The sequence below is a fragment of the Pseudophryne corroboree genome, chromosome 7 (genome assembly GCF_028390025.1).
Source record: "Pseudophryne corroboree isolate aPseCor3 chromosome 7, aPseCor3.hap2, whole genome shotgun sequence".
Lineage (NCBI taxonomy): Eukaryota > Metazoa > Chordata > Amphibia > Anura > Myobatrachidae > Pseudophryne > Pseudophryne corroboree.
The window spans coordinates 35,803,140-35,821,435 of NC_086450.1; the positions used below are offsets into that span (position 1 = coordinate 35,803,140).

Below are 18,296 nucleotides of genomic sequence, written 5' to 3' on the forward strand. Positions count from 1 at the left end.
GAGGGATCATCTGTACCTTGTACTGCCCGGCCCACTACGCGGGGGGATCATCTGTACCTTGTAACGCCCGGCCCACTACGCAGAGGGATCAGCTGTATGTTGTACCGTCCGGCCCACTACGCGGAGGGATCATCTGTATATTGTACCGTCCGGCCCACTACGCAGAGGGATCATCTGTACCTTGTACTGCCCGGCCCACTACGCGGAGGGATCATCTGTACCTTGTACTGCCCGGCCCACTACGTGGAGGGATCATCTGTACCTTGTACTGCCCGGCCCACTACGCGGAGGGATCATCTGTACCTTGTACTGCCCGGCCCACGACGCAGAGGGATCATCTGTATGTTGTACCGTCCGGCCCACTACGCGGAGGGATCATCTGTACTTTGTACCGCCCGGCCCACTACGCGGAGGGATCATCTGTATGTTGTACCGCCCGGCCCACTACGCGGAGGGATCATCTGTACCTTGTACTGCCCGGCCCACTACGCGGAGGGATCATCTGTACCTTGTACTGCCCGGCCCACTACGCGGAGGGATCATCTGTACCTTGTACTGCCCGGCCCACTACGCAGAGGGATCATCTGTACCTTGTACTGCCCGGCCCACTACGCGGAGGGATCATCTGTACCTTGTACTGCCCGGCCCACTACGCGGAGGGAACATCTGTACCTTGTACTGCCCGGCCCACTACGCAGAGGGATCATCTGTACCTTGTACTGCCCGGCCCACTACGCAGAGGGATCATCTGTACCTTGTACTGGCTGGTCCACTACGCAGAGGGATCATCTGTACCTTGTACTGCCCGGCCCACTACGCGGAGGGATCATCTGTACCTTGTACTGCCCGGCCCACTACGCGGGGGGATCATCTGTACCTTGTCCTGCCTGGCCCGCTACGCAGAAGGATCATCTGTACCTTGTACCGCCCGGCCCACTACGCAGAGGGATCATCTGTACCTTGTACTGGCTGGCCCACTAGCGGAGGGATCATCTGTATGTTGTACCGTCCGGCCCACTACGCAGAGGGATCATCTGTATGTTGTACCGTCCGGCCCACTACGCAGAGGGATCATCTGTATGTTGTACCGCCCGGCCCACTACGCGGAGGGATCAGCTGTATGTTGTACCGTCCGGCCCACTACGCAGAGGGATCATCTGTATGTTGTACCGCCCGGCCCACTACGCGGAGGGATCATCTGTATATTGTACCGTCCGGCCCACTACGCGGAGGGATCAGCTGTATGTTGTACCGCCCGGCCCACTACGTGGAGGGATCATCTGTACCTTGTACCGCCCGGCCCACTACGCGGAGGGATCATCTGTATGTTGTACCGTCCGGCCCACTACGCGGAGGGATCATCTGTACCTTGTACTGCCCGGCCCACTACGCGGAGGGATCATCTGTACGTTGTACCGCCCGGCCCACTACGCGGAGGGATCATCTGTATGTTGTACCGCCCGGCCCACTACGCGGAGGGATCATCTGTACCTTGTACCGCCCGGCCCACTACGCGGAGGGATCATCTGTACGTTGTACCGCCCGGCCCACTACGCGGAGGGATCATCTGTATGTTGTACCGCCCGGCCCACTACGCGGAGGGATCATCTGTACCTTGTACCGCCCGGGCCCACTACGCGGAGGGATCATCTTTATGTTGTACTGCCCGGCCCACTACGCGGAGGGATCATCTGTATGTTGTACCGTCCGGCCCACTACGCGGAGGGATCATCTTTACGTTGTACCGCCCGGCCCACTACGCGGAGGGATCATCTTTATGTTGTACCGCCCGGCCCACTACGCGGAGGGGGACAGATAAAGTACAAATGGAGAAAAACACAAAGACAGGAAAAAAGAACAACACATTTTATTACATTTCATAAAATGTACACACAATTTTCTTGGCTAAATAAATACAGGGTATGTGCATTAATTTTGCTTATATTGTGCTTCAATTGTATTTATTAATACTTCTTATAAAATAACAAGGTGTGTCTAGAGCGAGGGTAACTCGTGTCCTGCCAGGGGGGATCTGTGACATCTTTGGTAACTGAGGGGGGGGTTTCATTTGTGCTGTGTAATTGAATACTGTGACTGTTGTAGTAGATCTGCAATGCTCTTACGTAGTGGAAACGTGGTGCTGGGGAAGCAGAGGGGCGGCTTCCGCTGGTTAAACTCAGCACTAGAATTCTTTTCTTCACCGACGTTTCATGTGCGAGCTGGGTTTGAGGAAAGGAAATGTATATAATTGACGGGTTTTCTTTTATTGTGCAGATCTATTTTTTTCTCTTTCCATCCATTATAAATTTACATATTCTCACAGTTCTTAAAATGATCACATTCCAAATGTGCCTAATGGAAGGTGGGCGCGCCGCAGGAAGCGACATGAAAATAAAATGCCTCGTCAGTCACGTTACTGCGTCTAAATAATACGTTAAACGTTTTCTACAAATTTGACACCCACTAAGGGGCGAATTCAACTTCACGCGATATGCTGCGGCTGCGCACAAGTCGCCTACTTACGGTACGGGCAACAATGCGGGTGTTTTCAATGCTGGCAGGAGCAGTGTGATGTTGCCGGAACATTGTGTCGATGACAATGAACGGAATACTCTCCTAAGTTTCTTTGTAGCTGCACTAGGAAACCACTCTGTCAGTATGGGGGTAATGTACTAAGCCGTGAAGAGAGATAAAGTACCAGCCAATCAGCTTCTAACTGCCATGCTACAGGATGCGTTTGAAAAATGACAGTTGGGAGCTGATTGGTTGGTAGTTTCTCTCTCTCCACGGTTTTGTAAACCTGCCCCTTAGTTGCTAATAACAGCGGGAGATACCATCTGCAGAATGTTCATGCATGATCAGCGTTCCAGGAACATACTGCTCTTAGGTCACCCGCCCATATGGAAGATTTCGTATTGGGAGGAGACCACTTGGGTTTGGGGGCGGGGCTTACTTAGGAGTCTCCATTCTGTGCTGACGCAGACTCGGCTTGGTGGATAGGTACACCACACATACGTAAGGAAGGTATTATATCTTCATTCAGTGAACTGTACCTGTAATAAGTATTGGCCGGGATCTTTATTCAGATGTAAATCCCCAAAAATCGTAAACAGAGTCATTGCACTGGCCAGAACCCGACACGGATTTAAAACCCTAACAATGAATGCATCATTTTCCTTATGAGAGGACCTATTCTCACACCAAGGTGCCTGGTGGTCCTCCTGGGTAGAGCTGCAGGAGAACCAATATAAAGCCGCACTCCCGCCTACAGTGGGGAACACTGCTCACTAAATGAGATCATGGATGACCACTGCGACTGTGTGATGTGTTGGTCTGGGTGGAGTGAGCCAGAAGAACAGCGACGACGATAAGGTCTACAATCTCTAAAATCTAACAAAGCCACCACACACAGCCCAGATCATTAGAGCCAATGGAAGTGAACCCTGAATGGCACCAGAATGGGATACAAGGGCTGGTCCTCAGGTGGCCCCTGGAAGAAGAGGACATATGAGCTCTGAAGGGGCAGGCTGAGTGACTGTGCGTCGTATTGCACTTGTGTCGGCTTTTCCTGCAATCCTTGCTTGTAGCCTGATGGTGATTGTGTCTCTGTCTTCATTTCTCCTTTGTCCCAGGCATCAGGCATAGCGATGGGGGGGGGTTTGCTTACTTACACAGAAACCTGTCGCTGCTAATGGTAAGAACACCTCTCATATACAGCAATTCCATACGTAGTCACGACGGGCAGAGAGACTCTCCGCCGCCAGCACTTTCCATCAGCCATAAATAGCATGGCACACGGATTCCAAACAATTGTGAAGGGAACATATGCTGAGAGCAGGAACCATTCGTCACATCTGCCGCTCACACACTGAGCCTTTCACAGGCGGAAAACACAGCGCAGTTTAACCTTCAGTCAGCAGAAGGAGACGCTATGAAAAATAGTTCCACGCTGGCATAATTATTTCTGGGAGCCCGCCGAGGTAAACCCGCTGCACTGACTTTGAGAGTGCACAGGGAAAGCATTTCTCCAGCCGGCTTACGGCAGTCCGCGGGGAAAACTTGCTGCAGAGAGTGTCGCCAGCTGCAACGGGAGATTAGAGGGGACACAAAGGAAAGGAGACTGTTCTGTAATGTTACAAAGTAGCTGGGTTCAAATGTAACATGTTTCATTGGGAAGTAGATTATGTTGTTCGTCTTACTGCTAAGAAAATTATATATAATTACATATACAGTATAGTATTCTTCCCCATGCTTACCAGGGTTGTAGCTAGTGGTGGGGGAGTGGTGCCACTGCCCCGGGTGCTAGGCCTAAGGGGTGCACAGTCACTCCCCCCCGTGGCACCTGCATTTGGCTTGCAGGCTACCTGTAACATCACCCTGCAAGCATAGAGAGCCACCAGAGTGACCTTAGTCCACTTGCTTGTCGTGACATCCTCTGTTCGGGGGCGGGGCCAGCACAAAGCGGAATACTGCCCTGCTACTTATACTGCAACATGATAGAATGATAAATGACATAAGCAATGGGAATGTGTTTGTGAAGAGGAGGGTAGAGGGACAGGGGAGGTAGGTTTATCACATATGCTTAAAGTGAACCTATGAGCAGGTTCTGGAATTAAATATAACCCGTCTTGCATAGTACCTTGAGCGCTATGCGAGTATCAGCAGATCTGGCACACCTCTGTCTCACCTGCCCCAGGTATAGCTCAGGCTGCCTCGTGTCATACTCCGTCCTGCATACAGTTACCCATAACCACATAAACAGCCACAGAAAGCAGATCAACAATTGTGGTCCATCAGTACACGGCCTTCCAGATCTTCCAAGGTCTCAGTGGCATAGACAAAGGGCTTTAATAATAGACCTTTATAACTTTGCACTTCAAGGAATACCAGTGTGGTTCCGCACCTAAAGAGGGCAGCCAGGAGAGTAAGGTAAAGTAGACACACACTGATCCAGCCTCCCGTGCCCAGGCACCAGTGCAAACAGGACAACATACAGGCCTCAGGTTCAGGGTCCGAGTGGTCGGAATAATCCTGCTTTCCCCAGGACCTGGTGGTGCTGTTGTAAGATGATCACATGCACAGACCAACAGTGCTCAGGAGTAACCTAATTCCGGTGGGATTATTATCGGGCATCAGGACCATTTTTGGACAAATGCAGTGGGTTCCATGATCTTTGATAATAAGAGCCTGAAACAGGTTATAGTGAGTTTTGCAAGACAGCGCTGTAATCTGGTTGTGTATTTCATATAATGGGGTGTTTTATAGAGACCATAAAAAAAACATCTCTTTTGTGCACATAATTCCTCCCATAGGCAACGTAACCGTAATATAGACACCTGTACCTTTTGGGAATACTAAAGTCTATGGACAGACTATGTAAAACACTCTGCGCACTGTACAGCCACTACTGTGCCTGGTCACCCTAATAAAATCCCTCTACATCGGCACGGACTAAATCTACCTTCACATCAAGGCAAAACCCATATTAACCCCGGGAAGTAGCACTCACAGCTTTCACCTGTGCTCCAAAACAAACATGTTTTCTAGATTTACTAAAACTCTTAAATATTAATACTTCCCCAGCAGGGATTCTGCACTTTAGACTGCAATAAATGAGGAAAGGACGGAGCCATCCGGAGCTCCTGCAACTTCCTATAAAAACCTTTTAGTCCGTCCGTTCCTTACTCAATTAGATTTGGCCACCTATGGTTTGCTATTTCCTTTTGAAGATGCTCGGCTCTTAAAAGGTCACTATAACCTAATTGCATCGTAATTGACTGGTCGCTCTCATGCATTCAGCAATCACGGGGCGAAGGAACAGCAGAAAGTGGCGCTCTCTGCGTACTGAGCAGGTGTCGGATCTATTTATCTCTGCGGGGCTGAGATGTGAGACCGTTCGGCTGCGAGGGGCCCATAAAGCTCAAATAAATTCACTTAAAACATTTGTATCGCTGACTGAAAGCTGATGTAAACAGCCAATATATTGACTCTAAAAGCTTAGCGGTGCCCGTTACTTAAGAGACTGCGTACTGGCAGCCCAGATCAGCAATGAATGAGTTAACAAATGAGGTGTTAAAATATAGCAAAGCCACAATATGATCGAGAGAGAAAAGCATTTATTGCATTCTCTCTGTGCCCTTGACGCCACGGTTAGAATATATTATTAAAGCAGGGTATAATAATCCCACGTATTATTGAAAGGTTACTAGTCATTACATTCCCAGCGTCCCGAATAGTGTTAATAGCATAAGTAACGTGACGTTTAAATATAAGCCTAGTTAATGATCAGATTATTATTGTCTCTGTTACCAGCTAGAATTATTCATTTCACCAAGAAACATGTTTTCATAGGCACGAGGCCACATGACTCGGTAGGCTTGGGTACACGGGACCATACAGGCTAACGTGGTGACCACAGAGACAGGGAGGGCACCGACTACCCAGGCCCAACGTTGTCAGAGAGGGCCGTCCCAGGCATGGAGGAGGGGGAATGTATATAAAATTTCTAATACAACTGGTAACGAGCAGGCGTAGCCACGCCCCATGGTTTTGCCACACCCCCTATAGCACCCGAGGGAGGCCATACGTCTTGGTGGGCCCTGACACCATGATCCATAATGCCAGGAAAATACCCTCATCTCACACTGTTCTGTGCCACACGCATGATTCAGTGACCATCTAGTGTCAAGCATGTAGAAAGCAGCTTCCATTAGACCTCGGAGTAGGAATACTGCATTTTGGACCCTAAGGTATGGTTTTGGAACTGGCGGATGCTTGAGGAGTGTGAGACATGGAAAACAGTGATCGTTCATTTACAAGACATCGGAGTAATATAACACACAGGTGTACAATTGTTTTATATTCATTGCAGCATACCCAAGGAGAAGGCCCCATTTTGTGACCGGCACATAGCAGATTAGCACGGGTCTGCAGGTTACACTGTGAGACTGCCCCTTTAAACCTGGAACAAGGAAGTAGTCAAGGGGCAACCAATATTAGCAAGCCGCCCAGACGTCTCCTGATAAGAAAAGATTTTCCTCACGTGTGCAAATAAATCTTTAGTTTCCGTCTCGGTACTACATATCCCACCTTTAGAACGAATACCAATGGAATATGCCTTAGTGAATATAAAACTTTCCTTTGAAGGCTGTTGGGCACCTCCACCCATCAATGTGCTTTCACGGAACCAGGGTACCAGTCACTGACAGCTGGGCCATAAACATTCTTGATGACTTGACAGATATTTGTAGGTATGTGTGCTCTCTCTCCCTTGGCAGCTAGCTGCCGTCTGTACGTGGCCCGTAATATCCCTACACACAACTCACACGGTGGTCTCTATAGTCTCTATGATCTCCAGGTCAGTCTTGGAAGGAGACACCAAGGGAGAAGGCTCCTGCCCCCAGCAGCCATCTGGACTGCAGTCTTCTTCTGAACTGAGTTCCGCCCCTTCCTCTGTGTCTTCGTCACAGGATTCCAAGTAGGGGACCCCCACAGCATTGATCCCAGAGTCCTCAGAGTTGGAAGGAGAGGAGCAATGATCTATTTTTGGTCCCTCTGTGTTTTTGTGTGGGTAGGCCTCCTGCAGATACTCCCTCTCGGAACGTGACCTGATACATAGCTGAGCCGCAGGTGGCGGTGGTGGTGGCTGCCGCTGGACATAGCACATCTTGCCATTGATACACTTCACCTGATAATTATCCAGGAAGAGGTCAGAGATGGTGCAGTAGCGCGGAGACTCCGGCATGAACGGAGGCTGGAAAGAGGAGGCCACCTTGAGGAACTGCTCGGCCAGCGAGACAGAAATCTGGATTGTGTTGGTCTGCTCCTGTGGTTCCACTGGGATCTCCGTGCTTGGAAGCTGCTCCACGGGAGTCATCGGCTGGTAAACATATTTGCCTGAAATGGAAAAACACAGAGAAAAAGGAGGACGTCAGTAAGTAAACAGAACCAGAGGTAAAGCCATGTCATGTTATTTGCAGCGGGTCTGGGACTCCAGGTTGACAACAAAAAGGTCGACACCTTAGGTCGACGCCAATTGGTCGACACACCTTAGGTCGACATGGCCAAAATGTCGACAGGAACAAGGTCGACATGGAAAAAGGTCGACATGAGTTTTTTAATGTTTTTTTGGTGTCCTTTTCTTCGTAGAGTGACCAGGAACCCCAATTAGTGCACAGCGTCCCCTCGCAAGCAAACTTCGGGCATGGTGCCTTCGCTCCGCTACCGCTTCGCTTGGCACAGATTACCGTTCCAACGTAGTCCACGTGGATCGTTAAGTGTGAAAAGGTTCCAAAAAAGAAAAAAATTGTGAAAAACTCATGTCGACCTTTTTCCGTGTCGACCTTGTTCCTGTCAACCTTTTGTCCATGACGACCTAAGGTGTGTCGACCAATTGGCGTCGACCTAAGGTGTGTCGACCTTTTTGTTGTCGATCTGGAGTCCGGATACCATTTGCAGCGGTACTTTTCCTCACTCCATCTGGGTGTAGGCCAGATGAGTGCAAACCTGTTATATTATGCTCAGTCACATCTCATTCAGCAACAGTTGGGATGCCTAATGCTGGCCACACATCTTCTACACTAGAGGTGACCGCTCCCTGTACTCCTGGTCCTAGTCAGAAGGTGACTGCACCCAAAGAGCTACAGAGGTTACCCTTCAACCCAGCTTCTTACTATTATCAATGCATTATTACAAGACCCAGCGCTCGTTATGTCAGCCCACATGCAGCGGTTTCAGTCCACTTTGCTTTTTGTCTTTTTACAATCAGTTATAGATGTTGGAGAAAACAAAAATGACACACATTTTCTTCTAAAATCCTATAGAACAGTGAAGGGCAACTTGCTATACTTCAGGGGGCGCACAGGTCATCCTTCTAATCTTCAAAATGGCCGCAATTTACCACAACTTCCATAATAAGTTAAAACAAGCAAAGAGAAAGAGAAAACGGTCTATTATAAAATATCGGCAGGCACAATATAAACCAGTGTTACAAACTGCAGCAAGCAAAGCTGGCAATAAAAAGCAGATGGGAGCGGGGGGGGGGGGGGGGGGGGGAGGGGGGGGGGGCGCCTGTTGCCCATCAATACTTTTGACAAAACACATCTTCAGAAGTAATAACATGGATGCTGAGACCTCAATCCACTACCATATAAAAAAAAACTGCACTGACAATAATATAAAATATTGATTGACCTCTTGAGGACTCCTGATCTGAGGTAAAGTTGGTGGAATGGCTCACATCAGGCACTGGAGTTTGTTACCGAATAAAAGACATCAGTGCACCACACCAGTTGTATTACATGACATTACAGCCCGATGCGGTCATAGGAGTATGGGACTCCGGGTCGACAGTATCTAGGTTGACACCTATTGGTCGACACTAGAAATAGGTCGACATGAAAAAAGGTACATCTCCCTCTAAGACCTTTTCATTCCCGGTCTTCCACAACGATGCATACTGAAATTGCCTAAGCCTGACAGACATTGATGACATTTTTGCTGCCGAACTATTGAACCAAATGTGTAATTGAAAATCTGGACACTTCCAAAGCTGATCCGATAAACCCGTCTTACATGGAACCCTTTTATTGCACATTAACACACACAAGTCCAACCCTCTAATGACCATTTTATATCCATTGGGTCCCACCATCTGTGCACAAAGAGAAAGTTACATAGTTTAGCAATAAGCATACAGGGCGGAATGTATCAAATGTAATACAGTATGTATTAAAAAGGTATCGGAGGTATTATCACTGTGGAAACAAAAGTTATTTTACAAAAGTGGATATCGAAATCCACCCCCTCTCTCTTACTACTGTTATACTTCCATCGCAGATCCGCTATGCAAGTTATACAATAACGGGTTGACAAATTCCATGCTAAACTTTATATACCACAACTTGATCCACAAATGCAAACACATATATACAAACTGTCTGAACACACTGAATGGAATAGGATACGACATCTACTGTCTCTTAAACTTAGACGAGACCATCCTGAACTGAGGCTAGATTTCACTCTTTGTGATCCCTTTATGCGTCAGTGGGGCAGATGTATCAAGCCTGGAGAAGTGATAAAGAAGTGATAAGTGGAGGGTGATAAATGCACCGGCCAATCAGCTCCTAACGGTCATTATTCAAACACGTAATGATTGGCTGGTGCGTTATCACCTTCCACTTACCACTGCGTTATCACTTCTTCAAGCTTAATACATCTGCCCCAATATTTTTTTTAGCTGTATGCAGCCCTTATGGCGATTTATATATATGATTAGTGGATATAAGGCTCTGTGGATTCAGCTTTAAAGAAAAAAAAGTATTGTCACGGTCCGGTTGCGCAGAATCAGTCATATGGGACTGCCCACATCCAGCAATCTGCAGGGAGCGTAACGTCCCGGAGCCCGTGTCTGCTAGCCAATGCCATCAATAGATAGAGTTGGCTGTAGGAGCATAGTTGTAGTAGAATTCTCAGATGGCCAATGGAATCCACATCTGGATCTTCGAATTAGAAACCCGGACGACTATGCATCACTCTGCAGCTATTCCTCCGGAGAAGTAATCCTGCATACCCGCGATCTAATGGGATCCGGTCTGAAGATCGACAGTGTCTAGGTCGACAATGTTTAGGTCGACCACTATAGGTCGACAGTCACTAGGTCGACATGGATGGAAGGTCGACAGGGTTTCTAGGTCGACATGTACTAGGTCGACAGGTCTAAAGGTCGACATGAGTTTTTCACATTTTTTTTTGGGGGGGGGGGATTTTTTCATACTTAACGATCCACGTGGACTACGATTGGAACGGTAAAGTGTGCCGAGCGAAGCGAAGGCACCATGCCCGAAGCATGGCGAGCGAAGCGAGCCATGCGAGGGGACGCGGTGCACTAATTTGGGATCCCGGTCACTTTACGAAGAAAACGACACACACAAAAAAACAACTCCTCATGTCGACCTTTAGACCTGTCGACCTAGAAACCCTGTCGACCTTCCATCCATGTCGACCTAGTGACTGTCGACCTAAACATTGTCGACCTAGATACTGTCGATAAAACGAACCACACCCGATCTAATATGCAGGGAAATAAGGGGAGGTGTATGGTAATATGTTGGCCATAATGGATTCATCTCCCTCACAGTATAATGTATTTCTGGATCACACACACAATATACAAGAGAAGTGATTGCTGTGGGAGGCCTGCACTGGGAACACGCATATGTGTTCTGCCTTTCTCGGCTGTCTTATTAATGAACACCCCTGCAATCACAGAACTCATGACACTGAGCATAATTACAGTAATTATATCTTCCCTATAACTCATTGTTCCTGCGGATGAGCTCTCCCAAGTTACGTGTGTTTGCACATTGCAGGGGCTACACAACGAAACCTGAAAACAATGACAGCCTTTAAATACTTCCCACTTTAATTAATCCGCACCCAGCTGGCTTGGCAAAAGGTTAATTGTATTTAGTAGAATAAAAATTGTCAATATAATTAAAAAGATTCCAAAGTGAACAAATTGTAATAGCATTCAATATATTTTACTGCATAATTTAAGCAAATCTACGGTACAATGAGGAGCTACTGTATATTTTTTACAACTCAAAATACCTCATATTGGGCCTTCTTCAGGTTTGTTAGCAACTAATGGGTAAAACCGTGTGCACTGCAGGTGAGGCAGATGTAACATGTGCAGAGAGAGTTAGATTTGGGTGGGTTATAGTGTTTCTGTGCAGGGTAAATACTAGCTGCTTTATTTATACACTGCAATTTGGATTTTAGTTTGAACACACCCCGCCCAAATCTAACTCTTCCAGGTCCGGCACTGACATCAAGATGACTTCCAGCGGACCCTGCAGCTTCCGGTGGTGAGCAGTGCTAACCCTAACCCTCCGCATACTGCCTAACTCTAACCTCCTGTAGCCTATCCTTAATCCTCCCTCTAGTGCCTAACCCTTTCCCTAGTGCTAAATCCTAACCTAGCCCTAATGCCTACTCCTAACCTCCCCTCCCATAGCCCAACCCTAACCTACCCTCCTGTAGTCCAAACCTAACCCTCTCCATAGTGCCTAATCCATCCCGGTAGCCTAACCCCCACGTAGTACTTAACTCTAACCTCCCCTCCTGTAGCCTAACCCTCTCCCTAGTGCTAAATCCTAACCTCCCCTCCCATAGCCCAACCCTAACCTACCCTCCTGTAGTCCAAACCTAACCCTCTCCCTAGTGCTAAATCCTAACCTAGCCCTAATGCCTACTCCTAACCTCCCCTCCCATAGCCCAACTCTAACAATCTCCTTAGTACCTAATTCAAACCCTCTCCTCCTGTAGCCTAACCCCCACGTAGTACCTAAATCTAACCCTCTCCATAGCACCTAACCCATCCCTTCCCTCCCACAGCCTAACCCTCCACATAGTACCTAACGCTAACCTCCCCTCCTGTAGCTTAACCCTAATAATCTCCTCATTACCTAACTCTAGCACTCCCCTCCTGTAGCCTAACCCTCCACCTAGTTCCTAACTCTAACCTCCCCTCCCGCAGCCTAACCCTACCCCTGGTGCCTACTTTCAACCTCCTCTACCACAGCCTTAACAATTACCCTCACCCTAGTGCCTACTCCTAACCTCCCCTCCCGCAGCCTAACCCTAATCCTCCTCCTAATCTCCCCTCCCGCTAGTGCCTAATGCTCCCACTACTGCCTGTCTAACCTTAACCTCCCCTCCTACAACCTAACCTCCCTTCCTGCATCCTAACCCTGCCCCTCCCACTAGTGCCTAACCATAACCTCCCCTCCCGCAGCCTAACCATAACCTCCCCTCCTACAACCTAACCCTCTCCCTGGTGCCTACTCCTAACCTCCCTTCCTGCATCCTAACCCTGCCCCTCCCACTAGTGCCTAACCATAACCTCCCCTCCCGCAGCCTAACCATAACCTCCCCTCCTACAACCTAACCCTCTCCCTAGTGCCTACTCCTAACCTCCCTTCCTGCATCCTAACCCTGCCCCTCCCACTAGTGCCTAACCGTAACCTCCCCTCCCGCAGCCTAACCATAACCTCCCCTCCTACAACCTAACCCTCTCCCTAGTGCCTACTCCTAACCTCCCTTCCTGCATCCTAACCCTGCCCCTCCCACTAGTGCCTAACCGTAACCTCCCCTCCCGCAGCCTATCCCTATCCTCCCCTCCCGCAGCCTAACCCTAACCTCCCGCAGCCTAACCCTAACCTCCCCTCCCGCAGCCTACTCCTAACCTCCCCTCCCGCAGCCTAACCATAACCTCTCCTCCTAATCTCCCCTCCCGCTAGTGCCTTACGCTCCAGCTACTGCCTGCCTAACCTTAACCTTCCCTCCTACAGCCTAACGCTCTCCCTAGTGCCTACTCCTAACCTCCCTTCCTGCATCCTAACCCTGCCCCTCCCACTAGTGCCTAACCCTAACCTCCCCTCCCGCAGCCTAACCCTAACCTCTCCTCCCGCAGCCTAACCTCTCCTCCCGCAGCCTAACCCTAACCTCCCCTCCCGCAGCTCTAACCTTCCCCTCCCGCAGCCTAACCCTAACCTCCCCTTCCGCAGCCTAACCGTAACCTCTCCTCCCACAGCCTAGCCATAACCTCCCCTCCCGCAGCCTAACCCTCTGCTACCAATAGATGCAGGATGTCGGCATTTCACACACTGACATTTTAGATGCTGACACTATGAACATGTCAACATTCTGCACATGTCGATATGTACTTTAATAACTACAACCTACAAGGGCAGACTAGATGGGCCAAATGGTTTTTATCTGTTGTCAAATTCTATGACGCAGCATTGTAAATAGTGATATTACAACTACATCCCTGAGCAATATCCTACACAAAGCCAGGAACTGCAGGGCACAGATGGCAGGGTAACCGCATCCACGTGAATACGCATTGTGTGCCGGTAATGATGGGGTTATTATGGTAATGCAGAGATTGCACGGTCAATTAATGAACAGAATGGGGATGATGAAAAGGGAAGATAAAAAATAATGGAGATTGCAAAACTGATTTTACGGTAATCAGTCACACGTGCGCACCCAAATCCCGGATCCTAGCGCGTGCTGCCAGGACATATGTGCATCGTCCCCATGTATGCAGCACGTTACCCAGAGCTATATATGTGTCAGTCTAATGTCAGATCCCCAGCGAGATGTCGGTGCTAACAGTAACGTCACATCGGATCCGTACGTCGTATAGGGCCTGGAGCAGGGGCCGCGATACTGAAGAAAATGGATGGCTGGACAGAAAACTGAATGTGGTATCTCCCAGCATTACCAGAGATTGCGGCTTTCATCTGCGTGCCGGCCAATCACAGCAGCGGCAGTTTTACGGCGTGTTGGTGGATGGCAGCCACAGAGCGGATTATCAACCTGACGTCTGATGCACTTTGCAGCTGGATTCACAACCGGCTGTCTGAAATATCTTAAAAAACCAAAATAAAAGCCTTAGCTCTACATATAAAATCTACAGGCTCATCGGACGCATCCGCGGCGGCTTTGCCACATGGGCTACGGCAGGCTTACTTCCTTACATTAAGGTGAGAATCTGCCCATATATGCCGCAGATACGTGCGTCTGCATGTGGAAGCCCGGCCTGCAGACTGTTTTTATGTCTCCCGCCGCTATCGCCATCATCTGTAACTGGTTTTGCAAAAAGATCCTTCAGAAACAAGTGTCTCATCTCTGCACGCACACTCCCACAAGACGGAACGCTTTCATTTCACAGCAAATGTGGTCCGTCGATGGATGGACGGATCAATCCGTACCCACTAGCGATCTAGCCTATGCAGTGCTTTGGCTCATGCACAGTCCGCTGAAATCCGCAAGATTCATCCGACTCAGAATCAGACCCTATAGACCTTATTCAGCTTCAGTTGCAGTTTTGCTATTTTAGCAAAACTGCAATTGCATATGATCGCATCCTGGGGGCCGACCAGCATGTTACGTGACATCCAGTACTGCGAGCGCAATCTAATTGCGATTGCAGAAAGTAGGGTTGACCCCTGGCTGCGAAGGCAGGCACACCTGTGCCATCTTTCCCGTCGCAGCGGTCACATGTGACGTCACACGGCTGCCCCAAAAACAGCCATGCCCCCCCCCCCCGAAACGCTGCGTTTCGGTCCTGCAAACGCCTCTGCCTGTCCATCGGGCAGAGGAGTTTGCATCACTGCAAAGCGATCGCATCTCCTAGGCCACGCATGCGCAGAACGGGCCCTGCGCGTGAACACTGTAATCATGCAGATGCGATCGCACCACAGTATCGATCCATGCCGAATAAGCCCCTATATCCCTAATTACAGCTAATTATAAAACAATTACATTGGAAACCATACCTGTTTTAGCACATGTAATCCCCAGCTGACCCTCCAGGTCTCTTACGTCTCTCTGGCCTCGGTAAGGTTGGGGCAGTAACACTATGAGAATGTGATAACAGCACATACACAGCGTACTAATAAGCACATAAACATCAGATCATTACAGAAAGTAAGAAATAAAAATACTAATATGGTTTTGAATCATATAAATGTAATAAGAACGCAGCACTGCTGTTAGCTGGGAGTCCGCTGTAGCTTCCCACTGGCGTGCGTTCTCACAGTACCGGGCTCCCGCAATGTATGACCTGCATCCAGCCAGTGCAAATCATCCTATTGACAGTGGCAATATGGTAGGACTGACGCCAACTCTAACGTCCTAGGAAGTAGGTCATTGTGCAGGATGAGAACACCCACCCATCAAATGAGGAAAGTGCCCATTCCAGAAGCCAACTCCGCTCCACCTGCCGTAAGACAATCTTCTTCCTGTATTTGATGGCAGAGACGGGTGAATAATGTTGGCCAGACCACAGTCTCCATATAATATCCCAATCCGGCCGTGGCTCACATGACGTACCAAAATTATAGTCCCTGCGCAAGAGCTCATGTTGTTAATGTAAGCCAGGGGTAGTCAGCATGCAGCCCGCTAGCTGCTGTGGAACTACATAGTAAGAATGCACTAACAGCAAAACTGTAGCAGGTCATGCTAGGATGTGTAGTTCCACAGTCGCTGAAGGGCCGCATGTTGGATACCCATTCACTTTGTAGTGCAGTGGCACTGATACCAGATACATGAGAAGTGCCTGCTACATTCTCTAATGATGTACCCGACCCTGGGCCCTGCATACGATAATACCAGATACATGAGAAGTGATGGCTACATTCTCTAATGATGTACCCAACCCTGGGCCCTGCATACGATAATACCAGATACATGAGAAGTGCAGGCTACATTCTCTAATGATGTACCCGACCCTGGGCCCTGCATACGATAATACCAGATACATGAGAAGTACAGGCTACATTCTCTACTGATGTACCCGACCCTGGGCCCTGCATACGATAATACCAGATACATGAGAAGTGCCGGCTACATTCTCTAATGATGTACCCGACCCTGGGCCCTGCATACGATAATACCAGATACATGAGAAGTGATGGCTACATTCTCTAATGATGTACCCAACCCCAGACCCTGCATACAATAATACCAGATACATGAGAAGTGCCGGCTACATTCTCTACCGATGTACCCGACCCCAGGCCCTGTATACGATAATACCAGATACATGAGAAGTGCCGGCTACATTCTCTTATGATGTACCCGACCCTGGGCCCTGCATACAATAATACCAGATACATGAGAAGTGCCGGCTACATTCTCTAATGATGTACCCGACCCTGGGCCCTGCATACGATAATACCAGATACATGAGAAGTGCAGGCTACATTCTCTAATGATGTACCCGACCCCAGACCCTGCATACGATAATACCAGATACATAAGAAGTGCCGGCTACATTCTCTAATGATGTACCCAACCCCAGACCCTGCATACAATAATACCAGATACATGAGAAGTGCCGGCTACATTCTCTAATGATGTACCCGACCCCAGTCCCTGCATACGATAATACCAGATACATGAGAAGTGCCGGCTACATTCTCTAATGATGTACCCGACCCCAGACCCTGCATACGATAATACCAGATACATGAGAAGAGCCGGCTACATTCTCTACTGATGTACCCGACCCCAGACCCTGCATACGATGATACCAGATACATGAGAAGAGCCGGCTACATTCTCTACTGATGTACCCGACCCCAGACCCTGCATACGATAATACCAGATACATGAGAAGTGCCAGCTACATTCTCTACTGATGTACCTGACCCCAGACCCTGCATACAATAATACCAGATACATGAGAAGAGCTGGCTACATTCTCTACTGATGTACCCGACCCCAGACCCTGCATACGATAATACCAGATACATGAGAAGTGCCAGCTACATTCTCTACTGATGTACCCGACCCCAGACCCTGCATACAATAATACCAGATACATGAGAAGAGCTGGCTACATTCTCTAATGATGTACCCGACCCTGGGCCCTGCATACGATAATACCAGATACATGAGAAGAGCTGGCTACATTCTCTACTGATGTACCCGACCCCAGACCCTGCATACGATAATACCAGATACATGAGAAGAGCCGGCTACATTCTCTACTGATGTACCCGACCCCAGACCCTGCATACAATAATACCAGATACATGAGACGTGCCGGCTACATTCTCTACTGATGTACCCGATCCCAGGCCATTTCTGAAGTGCAGAATACAGATGGTCACTGCCACAGTGCCCCGAAACCAGAATATAAAATATAACTTCTAAATATCAATACAAATGCTCCTTTCTGCATTTAACATACAGCCAAAGGCAAAAATCACATTTTCATGTTGTAAACTTAAAGATGTAATTTCCTGTGGGGGGTGGACACGTTCCCTCTAATTCCAGGGAAATACAATCAGTGTAACCATTCTCTGTGTAGTGCAATGCAGGGACGCGGATTCTCAGGACAATCCAATAATGTTTTTGGGTCACTGCTGAGCACAAGATTTAAATATACATTTCCAGGGCAGAAACCGGGCGATGTAATACAGGGCTGATGTAATCAGAACCAGTCTGATCTTTTATTACCAGCTAGTAAACCTCATTCCTACATAACATCTCCTTCTCTTCTCTACGGAACATGGCCATACACCTGCCCACGATACTCTAACACGTATACATCACTCTTCACACAATACGGGAATATTCTCTACGTTATCTGGAGACTTTCTATCATTTCCACTATAGATGTTACATTTTATATGTCTTGAAATCCCCTTCTCCGGTTCCTGCCACAGCCAATTGCATGAAATAATCTTCTTTGCAAGTTACGAAATGAACCA

General features: G+C 48.5%; 1 protein-coding gene across 1 annotated transcript in view; it reads right to left on the reverse strand.

Annotated features, from left to right (window-relative positions):
• Positions 1 to 1,851: 1,851 nt before the first annotated feature.
• Positions 1,852 to 18,296, reverse strand: part of C7H3orf70 (chromosome 7 C3orf70 homolog) — a 141,636-nt gene continuing 125,191 nt past the window's right edge. Inside the window, exon 3 of the mRNA XM_063932996.1 lies at positions 1,852 to 7,896. Coding sequence (XP_063789066.1) covers positions 7,322 to 7,896 — 575 coding nt within the window. The 3' untranslated portion in view covers positions 1,852 to 7,321. The remainder of the gene's footprint in view (positions 7,897 to 18,296) is intronic.